Genomic DNA, 16691 nt, shown 5'->3' on the forward strand with positions numbered 1-16691 from the left:
ATGCATTTTCCAACCTAGCGAACGAGGTGGTGGCTTCAAGAACCACATGTGGCTCCCGAGCTGCAGTTTGGCCTCCTCTGTAATAGATGGTCAGGGTAAGACAAAATTCTCTTCATGGCTGGAGGGGGCTGCTCATTACCTATCAGCATTCAAAAATAGCACATCTTTTCAGACCATTTTTTTTAAAAAGTCAGAACATTATAGGCTAGTTAGCCCAACATCTCTTCCAGGTAAATAAAACACATCAAGTAAAAAATTTACATAGATATCTACAGAAAAATTTGCACGTAGCTTCTACAAAAAGAAGAGCTGTCTCACAAATCTGAGAACATTAAGCATGTGGGCTCGGATAATTTCGTAAATATTTTACAGCTGGACTTTGTTCAGGAAAAGCGTCAAAGGATATCCCAGCAAACTTCAATTTAACAGAAGGTAGTGTATCAGGGAGGAAAACCTATGCAGAATTTCTCAGTTTGGGAATATTCCCACAAACACATGAACTGCCCTATTCTGGATCAGACCAAGAACCACAGAAGTCAAGTACTGTCTACTTTGACTGGCAGCTGTTCTCCAGAGTTTCATATCAAGGTCTTTCACATCACCACCTGATTTTTTAAAACTGGAAATTCAGGGATTTAACCTGATACCTTTTGCATGCCAAGTAGAGGCTGTATCACTGAGCCATGGCCCCTCAGCACAATTCCTAGATGAAGGCAAGTGCAGATAGAATTGCATTAACCATTTGGGAGGCTTTTCTCAAACCAGGTATATAACACCTATTTGGGAGTGTAGTGAAGTCTGGTGTGCAGCAAGTATGTGAACCCAGCTGATCTTAATCAGAGTTCTGGTTTCAAAAAAGCCCCTGAAGAGTCAACTCTGTACAGGTTATGGCAAAGACTAATTCCAGACACAGTCATTTTTGTATATATGTATGTATATATATTATAATCTTTATATTTAGGTAATCCTGTTCTGATCAAAATATCAACCAAAAGGTACTTCACAAAAACCTTTAAAGTGTATTTACAGAAAAATTAAGTGATACAGATAGTGCCTGAAAAAGTGTTTCAGATGTGCAGAAGAGATACATGCACCCATTTAACACTTGACAGAATAAGTGTAAGAAAAAAATGCAAGGAAAAACATACACATTACAAAGAAAAATATCTTAAGAAATGGAAAGTGAACTTGAGTTTTATGTAATGTTTTTACTGTTGAATTCCAAATGTATATTAACTTAAAAAATGCATGCGGGGCAGTTCAAAAGAATTAAATCAGCAATGTGATGCTTTCCTACAAAATGGCAATTTAAGCCAGACCAACTGTCCTTAAGTAATATAAATATATTCATAAAAGCAACCCTCCAGTAAAAAGCAGCCAAACTCTTTTAAAAAAAATCTTCCTAGTCCATTCATAAGGTACTCTGGTCTTAATAACAGACCTCTCAAAAGGATCTAGTACCTTCCAAGACAGTAGCCTAGCAACATCAGGAAATGTACTTCATAGCAGCTTGGGTTTTTTTTTTCCTTTAAAAGATACAGTCATCATATTTAAATTACAGTATACATATAGCTGTAGCTCTTTACAACCTCTTTCATACACACAGGCTCTCAGCTTTCAAATCGACAGTCTTGCAGGGTCCTGTCACTAGCTTCATTCTGCCTATTTTTTTTAACTTGGTCAAAAGAAAAAATGTACAATATTTAAAAAAACAAAAATCCTCAAGTTAAGGAAAGATTGCACTTTTGCCAACCTAAAATTAATTTTCTAGAAAGGAAGTCTTGTTCAGTGTAGTAGTCTTTGGTATGTATGGAAGTCACTTCTTCAGTAGTGAATTGCAGTTGCCCAGTGAAATGCGTTTTGTCTGTGCAGCACAGCACAAAGGATTCTATGTTGCTTTTGTCCTTACAGTGTTGCAGCACAGTGAATACTCTGCCCAGCTCTCCTTGGAAAATGGTGAAAAGGGAACAAGACTGACTACAACTTGACCAAGTCTTTCTAAGGCTGAGAAGGTACTGAACCACCTTGCCCCAGCATGGAAGCAATCCCAACTTGAATAAGAAAGGGGGCACAAGGCTTCTGTCAGAGACTTGTGCCAGAAACACTGGACTCTGGAAGAAAAGTATTGATCACTCGGTAGCTTTGAGCCCTGCGGATCATGTCCCGGATCTCTATGTTCAGTTCCATCAATTTTGTACAGATTTCGGACAGGCTTTGGTTAGAGCCAACCAGTGCATAAGTGCCGGACTGCCCAAGTGTTTGATGCCGGAAGTAGATATTCAGTAGTGTTTGGACCTCATCATCAGTTCTGCTTCCAAAGATGTCATTGGGCCATAAATTCCTGCAGCAAAACAGAAGTTCAGGCGAGTTACTGTTATTTTAATTAGCATTATGTACAAAGAATGCATGTGTGTGTAAAATGCCGTCAAGTCACAGCCAATTTATGGTGACCCCAGCAAGAGGATGCAAGTGAGAAGCAGAGATGGTTTGCCATTGCCACCTTCTGCAGAGTCTTCCTTGGTAGTCTTCCTTCCAAGTACCAACACTGCTTAGCTTTTGAGATCTGACAAGATCATGCTATACCAGGGGTGGCCAACGGTGGCTCTCCAGATGTTTTTTTGCCTACAACTCCCATCAGCCCCAGCCATTGGCCATGCTGGCTGGGGCTGATGGGAGTTGTAGGCAAAAAAAAAAAAATCTGGAGAACTACCGTTGGCCACTCCTGTGCTATACCATGCTGCCTTCCCTTCTACACAAGGAATAGGTTCCTTTAAAAAAAAATCTCCCTATCTCTTGTAGGTACACAGATGAAGTGATAATTTCTGGTAATATGCATATGAACAACATGCAACTGAAAAAATATCCTTTTGGCCATGTAACTCTTGTACAAATTTGAAATTATAGTGAATTACTCCCTCCTTTACATCTGTGCTTGTATGTGAGTGGGAGTCACCATGGATACAAACCTTCCACTGTTTAGTTAGGCATGGTAGAGCTATAAGAATACTCATATTCACAGAAAACCAGTACTCACAGTAGGGGCATTTCTAGAAGGGACATCTTAAGGAGTAGCCACACCTTGTAATGGGAGCTCACAATTACTTTCTAAGCAGTCATTCTCTAAGCCATGATTAAAAGCTATTCAACATCTATCACTAGCTAAGGCAAAATTGTCATCACTGTTGCTGACTGCTGGAAGAGTTAACTGTAAAAAAAAAAAAAGACAAGGAGCAGCATCAGTCAGTGCATGCTCCAGAGGTGTGGAAAGGAAACAGATTTGTTTCAATTATTCATGTAACTTGGGGGGGGGGGGGGTTGGCACATTATCCAGTGACTCAATCTAGCTATCCGCATAGGAAGTGGAAGCTCAAGGATAACCCTCATAGGCAGCTTGCACTTCAATCAAAACTTGACAATCAATAACCGGCATGATGGACTGGGACTAAAAGGTATCCTTCCACATGTGTAAAGTGCCTTCTATTGCCAGAGAGCTAATTTATACACTACGAGCTACAACATAAAAAAGCCAAACTAAATCTAACCATGATTTTCTGCTTGCGGAGCTTCTTGTACAAGTGTGAAAGCAGGAGAACTGTGACAGAATGCATATAAAAGCATTGCATAAGAGCTTGTGGAACAGCACACATGGCTATTTTCCTTTCATTCATTGTTGTTTGGATCCAACCTAACATAACTGGGAACATGCAAGCCCAAGACATATTAATACATATCACAGCACTGCAATGTGGTATGCACAATAGAGGTTGTTAGCTTGTGTCCTACAGCTCTTGTAAACACATTTTTATTGAACCTGGACACAGTGTTGTTATAACAGAAGTATGCAGGAAGAAAAAATTGCCTTGTCTTTGCATTTAATCTGTCAGACCTTTTAATCTGAAGCTATCACTTGAGTTCAGTAGCAGTACTCCAGAGTACTGGGTTTTGTAGCTACAGCTGTTTAGAATAATAAATTAACATGTAGTATAAGCTGCCTAGTTGAACTTTACCTGCATTCCCTTATTTGGTAAAGAGCTTTTTCAAGCTCATTATTTTTCAGACACTCCAGCATGGATTGTATGGCTACTTCTGTGGAAGTGAACATAGGTTCTGAGGTACCACACTCTATAATCAGTGGCTCAGTTGTGATGGCAGCACTTGCTTCCTTGAGGTTCTTCTTTAATTCACTCAGCTCTCGTGACATATTCAGTAGCTGTTCAGTAAGAAAGGGGGAAATAAGACTCAACAATGCATTATTTCTTCCACCCACTCCCCCTTTTCTTGTCACCGAAAAGAGAAAATCACAGAAAGAATGGCAACTTCTTTTCTCCCAGTTGAACATGTGATTTTCAGTTCTTACTTGGCTCCCTGGTCACCATAAACCTGTTTGTAAAATCTGCTGAATACTGAGAATGCAAACATCCCTTCATGGATCCACTTGGATTGCACTGTGCAATGTACCACCTCATGATTGGAGAAAAAAAGATGTTGGCATTCTATGTGGATACATAATATGGTGAGTGCCACAGATAAGAATGAGAAGTTTTACCATGTACACTAGATATCATTCCATCATATTAAAAATGTCCATATTTTTAAAGCCATAGTAGAGCACATATAACTTTGTTTTAATTTTTTTGCATCTTTCTCTTTAGCATTCTTATGAATAGATGCATGTTCCATATTAAATTGATCCATAGCTCTTTGCATTTAATTTCCAAAACAGATAAGAGGGGGATCCAGGAGGATGAAGCAATCTCATTCTTCCCCTTGCTAGCCTCAGTCCCCACACTCTGGCTCCCATCTTATATTGTGCTTCATGGAACTTTAGAGTTTACTTCTCACACTACAATTGGTTGTAAATGCTTGGGAGAGGGCACTGAACCTTAACCCTCCATGACACCACATGAGGAAGAGGCCTCAGTATTGTGAAAGATTGTCTCAGCAATCCAAAACAGCAACCAAGATCTCAGTCATCAAGGAACACCATTTGAAAACTGATGATCAAATACTGAAAAGAAACACACTCTTTTACTTTTCATATTGCAAACAATTTCCCCTCACCAACTGTGTTTCAGAGACTCCTTATAAACAGCAGTCTCATAAATAACTGGCAAAAAGAGCTCTCAAGGGGTTTCTCTCCAGTTCTCACTAGGTGTGTGTGCTCTGCCTGCTTAGATGTTGTGTCACTCTACACCAACATTTCCCAGAGAGAAGCATTATCTATTAGAGAAGAAACCTTAAACAGGAGAAATAATAGGAATTCCCCAAATCAGTTCTTGTTACCTTCAGCTGAAATAGCGCTCATAAACAACTTCTCGTTTAATGATGTATCTGCAGATTAAAGGCACTGCAGTGAGATCCTCAGTGGCTCCAGAAGTTACCAATTTATATATGGACAATTTTGAATTATTTATTCTGCTAATAACCCTTTCCATAGTTGTATCATTAAATGGTGAAGATATTTATGCAATGTCTTTTCATTATCAAGAGGAAACCATAGAAGTGTATTAGAATGTTGTGACTGGCTGAACGTACAGGATGATGATATAAAATCTGACCTCCATATGGATGACAAGGAAATTTATTTTTAGATGTCATGGTCATAAGGGCACATGTATGAATATTTAAAAATCAGATAAAAACACTTAAAGGGCTGTCATGTAGAGATGATGTAGAGTTGTTTTCTGTCCCCCAGAAGATCGGACCAGAACCAATGGGTTCAAATTAAATTAAAAGGGTTTTTGAATAAACATTAGGAAGAACTTCCTGATAGTTCCTCAGTGGAACAGGCTTCCTTGGGAGGTGGTGGGCTCTCCTTCTTTGTTGGCCATCTATCAGCAATGCTGATTTATGTGAACTTAGGCCGATTATGAGAGGGAGGGCAGGAAGGGTTGAACCAGTGCTTAGTTCTCGTGGCCCTTTCTTACATACCCAGGGAAATGCTGACTCATGTTTTGGGATCAGGCAGCAATTTTTCTCCAGGCCAGTTGGCTAGGGATCCTGGAGCTTTTTCCCCACCTTCTGAGCAAAAACAGAGGTCAGTGGGTGGGTGGGTATGAAGGAGGTATTTGTGAATTTCCTGCATTGTGCCAGGGGTTGGACTACATGACCCTGGATATCCCTTTCCAAATATATGATTCTATGACAGTCATTAAACTAAACTTATGAAGAATTGTTTACTATTCAGCCAGTTATGGCATAGAAGAAATTGCTCAAATATTTACAACTTCAAAAAGGAAGCTTCCATTCTTAAGCACAATTTAGCTATTGGGGTTATTCAAATCACATATTACAGTCTGCTTATTTAAAAGCCTTGGCATCACACAGGAAGAATTTATTCATGAAAAAAGGAAAAACTGATTGTGATAAGATTATATTGTAGTCTTCCTTATAATAATGAAAGTGTGAGTCTAAAGAAGAATATTTTAAAAAACTGGTATTTGTTAGAGAATATTTCCTATGCGATGAGAAACCCCTGATCGCCTTTAGGAGAACTAGGAATCTGAGGGAAAATCTAGTCTGGAAGAGCACTCATATATGTGTTAGTCATCAAAGAGTTTTTCCAGGCACTAATCCTGCCCAGGTACATTTTACCTATGGAAGTTGTATTTGTTGTAAGTTAACAAGCAGTAATTATTTCCTCAACTCTTTATAGATGAGAAAAAAAAATATATGACAAGGTTTTACAACATGTACCTACACAAGCTATATATATACTGTCCAGTGCCCCTGTAATAAACGTTATAGTGGAAAAACAACCAGGAACCTAAGAACATGCATAGCAGAACACAAAAGTAATAATAAATCGAAAAGAACAAGTGCACCATTGGTTAAACACAGTACTGAAAATAATCATGGTCCGTATGATTATCCCTTTTGGGCAGTGTAAAAATGAGAGGCTACTTTTGAAAAAAGAAGCAGAGTGGATTGTCAGACTCTAGACTCTGACGGGTTGTGGATTGTCAGACTCTAGACATAAGCATCAGCTTATGTAAAACAAATTGCAACAACTAATCACTGGTATATACTACTGATATTGTACTCTTGTTGAAGAAACACTGTAGGACTAGCAGGTTTATAACATTTTTCTAGGCAGAGGAAAGATTCTTTTAAAATTGAGCCAAAACCTGTTGGGTGCTGGATAGCTTAGGTTATATTTCTTACATATAGGGAGTTTTTCTCTCTCCTTCATTGTTGTTCATGCAATCTTAAGGAAAGAATAGGCCCTAGATTCTGAATGGTTTTGTACATGGTAGATATACTGTACAAATTTGTTTTTTAGCCTAACTATTTATGTATTTTTAACTAAATAACTATTGCTATTATCAGAACTTAATGATGTATTTGCATATTATATAAATTCCCCTGAAGAAATCTTAGTGAAAGGTGTTAGGAATTTTAACTGATTAATAAGATGCATTTTTACTTTACTTGCACCTTTGGTCTTGATCTTATATCTCTTAGTGACTGGTGTGGCCTCTTTATTTTCTCGTTTCTTAAATCCCAACTTTTTTTTTAACCAAAGGAATGTTCTAAACTTTCTTAAATGTATCAGTTGTAGTCTTAAACAAGAATAACTAATTTTGTTAAAAGAAAAAAGAAACACAACACAAGAAGGCACAGCAAACTTTGCAGCAAGGCTTGGTTTTTGCAACATACCTCTGGCATTGTACTAACTTCGTGCACTTGTCCGATGAGTTTACAGTACGACTGAAAAAGCAACAACAACTGGAAGTGCAGCTTATATAATCTCTGGCACAGTTCCAATTGCTAAAGAAATAAATTATAGAAGTGGAAGTTATTAATAAAAACAACAGAATGGATTTCATGTTTTCAGTAACCACTAATAAAGCGCTATGGACAATGTGTGTGTGTGTGTTATAAAATAACACTGAAATAAGAGGAAACATCCCTGTAAATTGAAAGGCAAAAGGGCAAGTGTATGTCACTTCTACAGCAACATCTCATGTCACTTTTCTTGTTCTCTAATTTGTCCTTTTACAGGATTTTTTCTTTTTTGAACTGAACTTGTCACTGAGAATTTTAATTTCACCTATTTCCTCTCCAAATGTGATGGGCACCACTTTACAATCAAATGGTGGCATGGCACTGGATCCAGCACAGAATTATTGCTTGTACTAGAGGTCTTGGACAGGGGGAAATGCAAGGAAAAAGACAACAGTACATGTTTGCACTAAGCCAAACATTGTATTCTCACTTGCATTTTCGCTTGGGCAAGGTCTTGTGCAACCAATCCCAGTGTTTTGAAACTAGGAACTGTTTCATTCTCATAATGCCCTCTACAAGGTACAAGATGTTTAGGAGTGCTCCGACAGTTTATGCCAGGGATCTCCAACCTGGCATCTTCTAAGGGATTTTAGAAAGTGGGTGGGGTCAGGTGGTGGTGCTTTTGTCTAGCAGGATTTCTGACTGGGAGTCCAAACATTGCTTTGGCAGCAGCTACTGCCACAGCACAATAATTTTCATTGGGTGACTGAAGGTAACCTGTATGTACACAAAATATTTTTCAACAATATATTCATTTTTACAAACTTTCTTTTAAGCAGAGCTTCTGCCTGAAATATTGAAGAATTACTATTAAAGTGACACGCAGCCTCACTTCCTGATGCTAATTTGTTAGTTGTCTCCTGTGGCATCCATTTTCTGGTTAGCTTCACCTCCTGCACCAGCCATTTTCTGGTTGGATCCACTCCCCTGTCTCAGAATTTCAAAAGTGTCTGCAGGCTCAAAAATGCTGCAAACCCCTGGTTTATGCTGATTGAGGTAGATACAATTTTGAGTGGTGCTCTGTATGATCTCCTGGTCTTGGGAAAGAATGGGCTAATTAGATTTACATATGGGAAGTATAGATGAACTTCTTGCATCAGATAACAGTTGGTTTGCTGCAACACATGAGTATCTGGCTAAGGGTTGCCAGTGAACAGGAAAAGAATCCATATGGGGATTCCCTCCTATAAAGAAGGGATGGATTCACTGTTGTTATACTCAATTGGAATCAGTTTATTTCTTCATACTGCAATGATATGATGAAACCACCCAAATGAGCATACATTTCAATATATCAGACCCTGATTTAATACTTTTTTCCTTGGAAGCATAACAGAGATTGTTTTGCTATAACAATTACTTTAGTTCTCCACCAAGTCAAGCAAGCATGTGGTTTGTTCACCCACAAATAAATATAAATAACAATCCTAAATTGCATGTGACAAGGACAAATGTACCATCTGTTGAAGCTCCACAGGGAGCTGCGAAATAAAATGCCATTCAAACATTGATTACCCATAATCACAGAGTTCAATAAGGGGAGAAAAAAAGAAAAGTTGAAGAGGGGAAACATGCTAAGAGTTAAAACTGTGAACTGGTGTGATTTATTAGTCCATATTTTAATGGACAAAGAATATGAAAGAACTTTTTTAACTTACTGCAAGAGATTCCATTTGCTACACAGCAAGCATGGCACAGGAAAAAAGGAAAGGAAAGAAAGTATAGTGTCAGTGTAATGCATGCAATTGGAAAAAGCACAGCCACTTTTACTAGTCTGTCAGCAGTATTAGCATTAGGCTTGTCTCAACTTGCTAAGTGATTCAGAACGTATCGACTGCACAACATGCATGGCACCAGAAGCTTAACAAAAACTATCTGAATAATCAGGGTTCTAAAACAGTCCCTTTAATCATCTACATCTTGAATGCAGCTATTTCTGAAAGCTTGCCTGGGTTATTCTATAAATAGAAAGTTCTTGCATCTTATCAATGTCTTGTTGAAAATTCTTTAAATGGTATCTATTTTTGTAGGGTAATTTTTTTAAAAAAAGGGAAAATAGCACTGTGAGAAGGGGGCACATGTTACATTCCACTTGAATTCCTTGCCTGGGGTATTCTTGCACAGCGGCAAGTTGTGAATCAGAAGCTGCAGAAGAGAGTGCCCCTATCTCCTACCAGAGAGATCCCCATCCAGGCAGCACTTATCAGTCTTCCTAGGGAAGGCAGAGGGTCAGCTGTGAACTCAGCTGTTAGGTACTGTGTCTGGGAATGACCCCTCGATCATCTGACCATCTTGCTTATGCAAGGCCATCTTGTTTATGCAGGAGAAATGTATGTAAAATATTTTAATCTCTGTTCTGGAATCACTCATGCTAGATCAGGGTGTCTGACTTTCAGATTTTTAGTTAAGCCTTTGAGATATGTAAGTTTCCATATCTGACCAAACAACAGCTCCCCAGGACCATCTGAACACAGGAAAGCAGAAGTGTGCATATATATGGCGCACGGGGGGAGGGGGGGGGCTGAAGATCCCTTTCCTCGTATCCCATGATCCCAATTTTATTGCACTGTTTCCAAACTTTGAAAATTGCACCCAATTGAATATTGAATTGAGTATTGAATTTCTAGTAAAGGACATGCAAGGTACATCAGCAGAAAGTCCTCATGGGATACTGCTGGAGAATGTGTTGAAAATGCCACATATAGACTGTCCATAGAGGACTGGGTTATAGCTGTTTAGAAAGGCATTTTTAGAAAGAGAATGGGCTGTAGTAAAATGGAATTGTTCTGGATTAGGGTTGTTGTTTGTGGCACTGTTAAGAGTATCCAATTTTTATTTCTTTTGCATTGTTTTTAAATTTCTGTAATTCAGTTTCTGCACTTTGTATGTCTTGTTTTTATTGCATTGTTTTCTAATTCTGGAATCCTGTTTTATTACGACGTTTATTATGTGTCTTGTGCTTTTCCTATTGCATTGCTAAATTTTGTAATCTGCCTTCAGTCCCAGCGAGCAAAGCAGACCACAAATAAAGTAAATAAATAAGTAAGTAAAATAGCTGCCTCCTCCCTCAGCTGCAGCAGTGCTTCAGACCAGTAAGATTGAAAAAAGCAGGGTACATGCATTGCGTTAAGATAAATATATATTTTAAATTAAAGTGTGCTTTTCCCTATCAAATAAAATAGCTGGGCTGAAGCACTGATAGGTGCCTGAAAGTGGTCCAGAAAGATGGAATTATCGGGCCATATTTCAATTCAATGTGGAAAGTTTTCAGTAGTCTCAGAAAACTAAACAGATATATTCTCCCCAGAAAGCTCTAATGCAGAAGTACTCAGTCTATGGCTTGCAGAGAGGCACTTTTGCAATTACCATCAACCAAAAGAGCCCAGCATGAGGCTTCCACTTCAAGGAAGCTTGCAGCTAATCTGTTCCTCTGGGGTGGCTGTTTCAAGATAGGAAGCGACTGCAAACTAGAAGCCCATACCAGGCTTGCTCAGAAGCCTTGTCCACTTTCCTAGAAGAAAGGGCTGGTGCCACACTGAGAAATAGTGCTCAGGAGAGCCACAGGTGGCATGTCAAAGAGACACATGTGGTTCCCAAGCCACTGAGTACAGCGTAACCTTAAACCAGCACTATCTAATGTAACTGTATCTGCAGCACATACTATACAAACCACAAGAGGCTCTTCTACCATGGCCTAAAAACATCCTTTTTTCCTCCTTGATCAGACCTGACAGCCCCTTGCCCTTTTAAAAAAAATGTATAATGAGCTCTGGAGAAGTCAAAAACCTGCACACTGTTTTATGATTGTTTTGGTAGGCCCTAATAAAAGAATGGCATGTGAGTTGAAAGAAACACTACCAGCTAGCCTCTAGAGTGAGTGTGGATGGTGCTGTTGGCCATGTTCCTGCCAGGATCTTTAATACGAAGTAGCAACAGTCACCAGGAAACATCCCAGCTGACTTCATGCCAGCTATGCCCAGGAAGCCTTAAACTGGGAAGTGATTGAGAGAGGGAAAGAGAGAGAGGAGGTTCCTAGGCAGCCATCAAATGCCCATTGTTTCTTCTTGGTTGACAAGAAACAGAAGGAGGAATCTTTGACTAACGGCCAAACAGCCCTGTTTCTCAGTATCTCCCAGCCTTCCAGTTTAGTGGTTGTTAGAGGCATGCTTCCTTCATGAAACCAAATTGAAAACGGTATGGCAACGCCAGTTGTAACTTAAAATGGTACCAATGTTGAAAGCACAACTGGCACTAGTAACATTACCCTCATCACCTACCATTTGCTGCATTGTAGCTTGAGGATGCTGCCTAGTACACAGAGTGTGTGAGAAGAATTTTGGAGAGGATGGCGATCTCCCATTAGTATGCAATACGAAAGTAGCCTAGCAGCTGATCTAGTTGCTGGTGGGCTTACAAGTTACAAAGCACCCCCAAAGAACTGTTATTCCCTAAAACACATAATAATGATGGTGGTGGTGATGAACAGCATTATCATCATCATCCCACCTTTCCCGCTTGTGGGGACCCTAAGTAGCTTTTCACATAATTCTCCCCTCCTCCACTTTATCTTCACAACCCTGTGAGATGGGTTAGGCTGAGAGATTGTTAGGGGGCCAAAGGCACTAGGTGAAGTTCATGTTGAGCTGCAGGGTCACATTAAACAGCACCAATCACCTGTTTGGAAATGTATGAATGAAGTCTCAGACAGAGTACTGGCACTGTCAAGACTAACACACCATCCATTTCTTTGGTTAGGTATGCTTTGGATTCGGACCTTTATAGAACAAGAAGATACTTAGAGAATAGCATAGCTAAATAAATAACTATGTCAGTATATATGATCAGCTAAATCACCACTTTTCTTCCTTTAAACCCTGCAATAAGCACTATTTTTAATGCATTACAAAAAAACCTATCTTGTTTTCTTGCTTCCTATAACAAGCATTGTCTCTTCAGTAGGGATGGGCACAAACTGAGAAACCCCCACAGCTGCTCTGCCGAACTGAACTGGTTTGGGTGGACCCCCCCCCCCCCACCAGCGTCCTGGAGACTCCAAAATTGCAGGACATCTCCAACTGACACTCCTTTAACTGCTCACCAAGTTTTGTGAAAATTGGACTTGGGGGAAGTAAAAGGAAGTCACCCCAGTAATTCTGGAACAGGTCCCCCAAGACAGGGTGGGTGCAGGGAGGCAGGATGACAAACACAGATCACCCCCCCCCCAAGGAGAAGCAAGTTAGCAAGGGAGTTTCCCCTAAAAAAACCTCAAAGAACAATCCCTTGTTTTACCACAACCCAAAGTGGGGGGAGTGAAATAAAATGAAAACAGAAAGGAAGGAAATCCACCAAGGAAGTATACAATAGGAAAATTCCACTAAATAAATATGCTATGTGAAAGAGGAATTCAATCCCGATTTCTGCACCTTTTGAAGCAAACAAACACCAAACTGCAACACAGAGGAACTCAGGGCAAAGCACAGCCCCCTGGCCCCTAACTGAGTAAGCTAGCTAAGCAATCCCCCCATGACACCCAGCAGCAAAGCTCTTTAACCCATTGCAAGTACACCCTCTCTGTCCAAAACCACACCATCAAAGGGAACGCGCACTCATCCTACACTTATATAAATCTGAGCTCCATTGCAATGAATGGAAACTCTTGTTATTGGCAGGCCTGTCAAGCTTTGGAGGGTGTCTATTTGTGTTTCCAAGGTTGGAAAACACCACCCCCACCCAGAGTTTCTGGGTAGGTTTCATAATATGAGCCACCCCAAGCTGTGCTGAAAAGATTGGGGATTTCATCAGACACCATGTGCATGCCAAACATACCCCCCCAAACCCCACTCCGGCCAATATTCGGCACAAATTTTGGTTCATTACATGGTTAATGTCCATCCCTATCTTCAGTACTTTGCATTTGTATGAAAATAGGAAAAATGGTAGCCAGCAGTGTTGCTACATGCAGGTTCAAAAATACTGCACAGAGACAATAAAGCAAAAAATGTGGAATAAAAGATCTGAGGTTTGGCTCAAAAAAGACCTAAAAATGGAAAATACTACCTTTCTCTTGTCTCCCTTTTACACATATGGCCAAAACCAAGAATAAGGAGGAGATCCATTGCAACAAAATAAAACAGATGAAGCGAGAAAGCAATATGAACAAGCAAAATGAAACATACAAAGAATTTTAAGAGGGCAAAACCCAAGTTAGGAGGAATAATACATGAACAAGAGATAAATATTCCCAAGGAAGAGAAAGAAGAGTGAAACTAAAACAGAAAATGGCAAACATAAAAGCCAAAACAATCCCAACCCTTAAAACATGTTGCAGGGAGGAAAAAAAAGTCAAGCAGCGCATAGATATTGCATCATACAGCATGTGTGCATTTACAGACCACAGAGAGAAGCTGTCATTTTTTTTACAATTATTGATGGCTCTGTATGTGGCTACATTTATTTTTTACTTCGCTCAGCATCTGCTCCAGGCCACTTCAAATAAATCTGTTTTGCTTTGCCCATGCCCAGTAGTGGTCACGAAAAGAGACATTTTGCTCTAATACCATGATTTCAGCTGTCACAGTTTTCCTCTGTTCTTTAAAAAACATGCAGTGATCAGAAAAACGTTTGAAGGCACCTGACTACAAAGATGCCAAATCACTGTATAGGTGTACAAGAGCTTCTTGAGTTACATAAGTTGGATATTTAAATATTGATATATTTTTTTAACCCCAATTACCAACTTCGTTTTTCAAAGGTCAACTAAAATGGAAAATACATTCAACTTTAAACATCTCATTGTAACCACATTAGTCTGTACTAGATTTAGAACAGAGAAAAACCAAAAGTTCTAATATCAATTACTTAGTGCCAAGGCTCAGAATTCTCAGCACTCAGTAGAAACTAGATGCAAGTGCCCTTGAGTGGGTGCAGGGTACATTCCCTTCACCACAAAGCCATACTCATCAGACAGACTAGAAATTTAGCAATGAATTCCACAAGATTTACTTCCTTCTAAGTGTGCTTAAGGCCAAACACTTTATGACAGGAGATGTGCAACAGATCTTCAAATACGGGTTAAAAAGTGCTGCTAATTTTTTCAAGGAAGCAGAGCAGGGGATGTGTGCATGTAATCTATTCATCACATACAGTTTTCCCAATCTAACAGACAATCCTATATACTAAACTTAATGGGCTTAGATGAAAATAACGCTGCATGGGATTGTACTGTAAATCACCTGCCCAAGATGCCATTTGTTCCATGGAGGAAAGAAATAAAAGCATGATACAGGTGTCTGTATTTTCCCCTTGGTAGCGTAAATAGAACCTTATGAGGGACACTTATATTGATAAAATGTCACAGGGAAGAAAGGGCAATGTCCACAGCTTCCATACCACTTTCTCAATCATATTAGTAACTTCTCCCCATACAGTTTCAATTAAAAATAATATCTAGGAACTGAGGATCATTCAGATTAAAGTATAGTTTGTCCCTCATCTTTCCTCTCTGAATACACAGGATTATGGCTGTACAGCCATCAGTCACCCTGGAAGCAGAGTAGCCACTGTGCTCCCATATTAATACCTGATCAACTGGAAGTGGCAAAAAGGACTATAGAGTGGTGTTATGCAACCAACCATGGACTTTTCTGGGCACATGCCTGCCTCTGTAAAACTTCATGGCATTTTATCAAGAGGATGTTTTAGATAGGAGAAGGAAAAGGGAGATAGTGTTTTTCCTGACCATGGGTAGCCTGTAGCCTAAGATCTTTATAAAACAAAAGGGAAAAATACATGCTCAATTGGATGTGCTACAATAAAAAGAAGAAAATGTGGCAACTCCTTATTCAGACTTATGGTTGCTTTGAAGCTAGATGATATGAAAAAACAGACTAAAAGCTTTGTGGCCAAGTATAAATGCAGAAGTGTAGCTAATCACAGAAGAAAAGAGAATATATCTAATCCCTTATTACCTTTTCCTCTGAGTCTCCTGGCTGACAGGTAATGACACCATCTCTTGAGCCCCCAGCAAATGTTGCCTTGCAGTTTGCAAGCCACTGTTTTTGGGGGGTGGGAGGGGAAGGGAAAAAAATCCATTATCAACACAGTTTATTTATTTATTTATTATTTATTTATTAATTTCATTTATATCCCGCCCTCCCCCACCTTGGCAGGCTCAGGGCGGCTAACAGCAATCCATAAAAACACACCATAATAAATAAAACATTAGAATTACATTATAGAACAATAAAACATTAAAACATTGAATTAAAAACCAGTCTAGTAGATACAATTATACTGCGGTATAGATCTTTGGACCGCATTGGCGGATCTTTAATTACCATTTTTCTTAGCAGTCCGAATATGCTGATTTAAAAAGGATGGTCTTGCAGGCCCTGCGGAACTGTTCAAGGCTCCGCAGGGCCCGCACCTCCTCGGGGAGTCGGTTCCATAGGGTAGGGGCCGCGATCGAAAAGGCCCGTATTCTGGTGCTCTGATATTTAACTTCCTTCGGCCCAGGGATAGTCATTAAGTTTTTCCCCGTTGACCTCAGTGCTCTCTGGGGTTCATATGGGGAAAGACGGTCCCTCAGGTAGGCAGGTCCTCGGCCATATAAGGCTTTAAAGGTAACGACCAACACTTTGTACTGGACCCGGTATATAATCGGTATATATAATTGTATTCACAATGATCACCAAAGTGCCTTGATAACTAGCAAACACTCTATATTTTATGATTTCACTTTTGAGACATTTAGCTTGAGATATAGATTTTGTTATGATTCAAGAAATAATTATTTTCAGGAATGTTTGTAACTATATGAAAAATGTATATTCGTGTGCTAAATTCTGACTGCTGAAAGCAACAGATTCATAAGTGAATTGTGAGTAAAGTTAACCATATTAAAT

The 16691-nt window shown here is 39.4% G+C and overlaps 1 protein-coding gene across 2 annotated transcripts in view; it reads right to left on the reverse strand.

The window, feature by feature from the left end:
- Positions 1-916: 916 nt before the first annotated feature.
- FRY (FRY microtubule binding protein) overlaps positions 917-16691 on the reverse strand; it is a 225217-nt gene continuing 209442 nt past the window's right edge. The window contains exons 58-62 of one of the 2 annotated variants that reach the window (XM_060234716.1): positions 15756-15839; positions 9447-9464; positions 7660-7770; positions 4008-4210; positions 917-2341 (exon numbers count right to left, since the gene is read on the reverse strand). In XM_060234716.1, the coding sequence (XP_060090699.1) occupies positions 2083-2341; positions 4008-4210; positions 7660-7770; positions 9447-9464; positions 15756-15839 (675 nt within the window). In that variant the 3' untranslated portion in view covers positions 917-2082. The remainder of the gene's footprint in view (positions 2342-4007; positions 4211-7659; positions 7771-9446; positions 9465-15755; positions 15840-16691) is intronic. The other variant, XM_060234717.1, reaches the window with a different exon arrangement.

The sequence above is a fragment of the Heteronotia binoei genome, chromosome 3 (genome assembly GCF_032191835.1).
Source record: "Heteronotia binoei isolate CCM8104 ecotype False Entrance Well chromosome 3, APGP_CSIRO_Hbin_v1, whole genome shotgun sequence".
NCBI classification, from domain to species: domain Eukaryota; kingdom Metazoa; phylum Chordata; class Lepidosauria; order Squamata; family Gekkonidae; genus Heteronotia; species Heteronotia binoei.